Here is a 4,285-nt window from a genome sequence, read left to right as displayed (position 1 = left end):
AGTAATTACCTAAAAAAATTAAACTCAATATTTTCATTTTTCTCATCTAATAAAGTCAATAAATATTTCGTACCAATAACATAATTCTCAAAATAAATTGAACTACTGTCTCAACTTTTTCTTTTCTATATTAGTACACACTACCTAATGGATATTGTTTATTTAATTTAATTAAGTAGTACCTAATGAGAAGTGAAGCTTGTTTAAGAATATAATCTCTAAAGAATATAATCTCTTACAGATAATATATATATACAAAGAGATCTAGAGAAAGATCAAGTGAGTTGGAAGGTGATCAAACAGTATATAAAATAAATTAGAAAAAATAGCAACTGGATATAAAGACCATAATCAATCATCATTAAAAATAAGAATTTTATACAAAATTAAGTGAGCACAAAACGACAAAAGAAAACAAATACTATTAAAAATGAAGTGGTTGCCACAGTTTCTATCAAACCAAAACCTTTTCACAACAAGAAAAAGGTTACAATAAGTCAAAGCTTCTAAAACAAAAAAAAAAATAACCATTCCAATAATGATTAAAAAAATTAACAATTACACATGTGATGGAATTAACATAGTTAACCTTAACCAGTCAAAGTCAACTATGCAAAAAAAAAAAAAACACAACAGACGAAAAAACAAACACTTTGGCACCATCTGTTGAAATTCCACACACCGACCTAGAAGAACAGACCAAAGCAAACAAACCCTTGACTGAAAACAAATGAATCATAATACTATGTGAATGTTGAAAACATGATCTTCCTTTGTATGTATTGTACTCCAGAATTCAGCTTATTAAGGATACTAAAAAGGAAAAATAATTGAAAGCACTTGTGATAAAAATCGTTTGTTGAGTAAACTTATTGATGTAGGTTAAATATTTTTTCAATTGATCAAAGCCTGTCGTATGCTTCCTAGGAGATCCTTTGCAGTCACACAGTTTTCCTTGTTCATCTGCATGAGATGTAATTATATTAATCATCTTGGTTTAACAATTCAATAAATAAATTAATCTAAAATGTTCAATATTAATTGCGATCATAAATATAAGAGACAGTCAGGTTAATAAATTGAAATTGATATATTTAGTCCGGTCATGGATCATACATCAATTTCTATTTATCCAACAAACTCATGCGTACTATTTAAGACTGAAGAGAGTATGTGTGTGTATGTACTTCATCATTAAGCTGAACATTAAAGCTAAATATATTTTGATTTCTATTAACAACTTAATTAAGCATGCATAAATATTTATCTAAATAATAACTAAACTAAAGGCTTAGAGTATAGCCTTCTTCCTATGATAAAAGATAAAATAAAATCAATTTTTTCATATATTTTTCATAAGCTTATCTTAAAGTTTATAGAAATAAGCTTAAAACCATATCATAACATTATGTGATCCCACAATCCCGCATTTGGAACAATGATCATTCTATCTAGATCAGACTTTCAAAATTTTAGTTTATTTATAATTTAAAATAACGACTTTAACTTAGACCATCTAATATTGATCAAATGACCACCAATATTTTGAATGTGTAAATATTGGTAATGGCGGTTGCAGGGGAGTCGAATCCCTATTGTGTAAGTTTGTATGATACTAATAAATATAAATAAGTGAATTCAAATATGTCATATATTAATATAGAGCCAATACATTGAATAATTGATGAATCTGGATTCTATTATAAACTAGATACATCAGTTATTCAATTGATCTGAAAAATTGACCTTTACTTATAATTAAGGATGAAATGAGTATACTGAAGTAACAATAGTTATTACTTATTTACCTGAGCAACAATAGTTACATCAAGCATGTTGTTTCCAAAGGGCAAAAAGTTACTACTTTGAACAATGAGATTAAGGTTTTCTAATTGGCCCAACACCGTAGCAGCACGTCCACTTTGTTTATCACATTGAATCTTGATGAGTACATCTTTACTTGAAACTCTTACTTCGATTTCAGGAAGAAGTGTCCTCTTGTTGTTGTCATCATGGTCATTATTATCAATGAAGATAACAGATCTCTTGACTTGAACTGTGGATCCGACTTTTTTGTTGTCTTCAACTTGTTCCTCAAGAGTTTGTAAACGTGCTTTTAGTTGTTTCATATATTTGATTGCATCTCCCAATACAGATGCTTTATCCATCTGCACATGATGCCATAATTAATTTACTACTATAACTTAATTAGGTTAAACTTGCATGTGTGTTTATTCATTAATCACTATAATTTGTACTACTTGCACCCAATGCAAGTAAAGTAGACCAATACTAAAATAAAAAAGTAAAAAAATATTAGCAAAATAAAGAACTAAAAACTCTCTAGTCTCTGATGAAAATAAAAAAACAACCTCGATCAGTTTGAGTCTCGAAAACCAAATTGTCCGTATTATTTTTAGTTTTTCGAATGACTGAAAGTTGATTGAATTTATTTTTTCCGAGATCAAATTAGGTTTTTTTACGGTTTTTCTTAAAACTAAAACAAGTCTTCAATTAGAAAAAAGTTTGATATGGCACAAGAGAATTAGAGAGATCTCACTTTTCTAGCTAGTAATGGTTTTGAATGAAGTAGCATTATACTTAGGATAAGATCATACCTTCTTGAGGCCAGGAACGATGGCCGAAAGAGCAATGAAACTTCGAGTGAGCTTTTCCCTTCGCTTTCTTTCGGCCATTACATGTTCTTGAGCTTGAGTTGTATTTCTGGTCTGATTTGCTCGGTTATCATAATTTGCCGCAAAATTCTTGTTTGTACTACACCCTTTCTCGAATTTAGGCTTTACATCGGAATAATCAAGGCCGTAAAATTCCTTATTAGAAACAATTGGTGTTGCATTGAATTGTTCAAATGAAATGAGTTGAGGTGTTGATGAATAGGAAGAAGGATTGGTTGACGATGTCTTTATCTTCTTAGTTGGTCTTGTTTGAGCAACGTAGTTATCATTAGGTTGATGAGTTTCAACTGGGAAACAATTTGGTGTTGTTTCGTAGTTGTTGTCAAAGTGAAATCCAAAGTTGTCAAATGCATCCGATGCAAGAGAATCCATAGGGTATTGGTGCAAGAAGTTGAGATCCTCCATTCCCTATTCAAAAAATTTAGTAATTAATATAAGACTAAGTTTTCTCCTTCTATATATATGCAATTTATTTTCATTGGTCTGAACTCTCTTGTTCGCAAAAGAAAACTCTGATAATCGGTTAAAAGAATAAATAAAGTGTAATAAAAAATTATTCGTGTATATATACTTGATGTTTAGTTATATTACACTCTTGTCTCCTTAAAAATGTTTTTCTGGTCAAGAAACAAAAAGTTTATGAATTAATTTTAAGATACACTATTTGATAGGTAATATTTTGATAGAGGTATGCTTACAAGTTCAGGCAAATAGATAGGAGACATAATTTCCATCATCTTCGATCAGTTTCCTTCCTAAAAAATAGATTTGATTTGATATTGTGGTATGGAACACACTGAAATAGAGTGAAAAACAAAAACAAATTAAGGAAATTCAATTAAAAAGTTGAAGTCTTAGAATGGAAGGGACAGTCCCCAAACATGACTGACATGTTAGAATAGAAGACAAAGAAACAAACACCTGAAAAAGAAAATAACAACTTATACCTTGATGAATGAAGAAAATTAGAAGAACGTACGTCAAAGGGAGAAGAGGTTTATTATTTTCTCAAATTAATTGTTTGTAAGGTTGTTGAGAAGTACAAAGTTATGAGGGATTATTATTTATTTATATAGAGGCAACTATAGCTATAGCAATACACGCTTCATACCCGGGTGAAATAATGGCTTTAGAATTATACACGTGTGAAAATGATTCCTTATGCGGCTGATACCTCTTCACTCGTTAGTTATATTTGGTCAAACTATGGGTTCTATCATCTATGACTTACACTCTTTGCAACATTTTAGCACGTCCTTTTGAGAATTTAAGGTTTTACAAAATTTGTTGGGTAATTGAGATTCTAATAGGCTAAAATATAACTTTTGATCTACAAATATCATTCATACTGATTTTAATCTTAGTAAAAAAAAGGTTTTTATGTGAAAGTTTCTATAGGCCAACTGAATGATTTTCACCAACGGTCCAACAAAACTTCCCGCAAAAGTTTTAATCATGAGCGCACGGTAGTTCTAGGATAAAAATATGACCATTGATAGTTCAATGAATCATAAAGTTTAATTAATTTTTTTGTTAGGGTTTTTGGAATCTTTTGCTTCGGTGGCTGTGAATTTCACAGCTGAAGCAAG

At 30.0% G+C, this 4,285-nt stretch overlaps 1 protein-coding gene across 1 annotated transcript; it reads right to left on the bottom strand.

The window, feature by feature from the left end:
- Nucleotides 1-327: 327 nt before the first annotated feature.
- Nucleotides 328-3,739, bottom strand: LOC123908541 (transcription factor bHLH25-like). The gene is made up of 5 exons (XM_045959213.1): nt 3,644-3,739; nt 3,395-3,492; nt 2,619-3,104; nt 1,809-2,168; nt 328-963 (listed from the first exon to the last, which is right to left on the bottom strand). Exons 2-5 carry the CDS (start codon nt 3,431-3,433, stop codon nt 895-897), a joined length of 954 nt encoding a protein of 317 aa, XP_045815169.1. The 5' UTR covers nt 3,434-3,492; nt 3,644-3,739; the 3' UTR covers nt 328-894.
- Nucleotides 3,740-4,285: the final 546 nt, after the last annotated feature.

Source organism: Trifolium pratense, linkage group LG2, assembly GCF_020283565.1.
Source record: "Trifolium pratense cultivar HEN17-A07 linkage group LG2, ARS_RC_1.1, whole genome shotgun sequence".
Classification (NCBI taxonomy): domain Eukaryota; kingdom Viridiplantae; phylum Streptophyta; class Magnoliopsida; order Fabales; family Fabaceae; genus Trifolium; species Trifolium pratense.
Note: the sequence above shows the minus strand (reverse complement) of the source record. Positions and strands in the feature narration are given on the sequence as shown.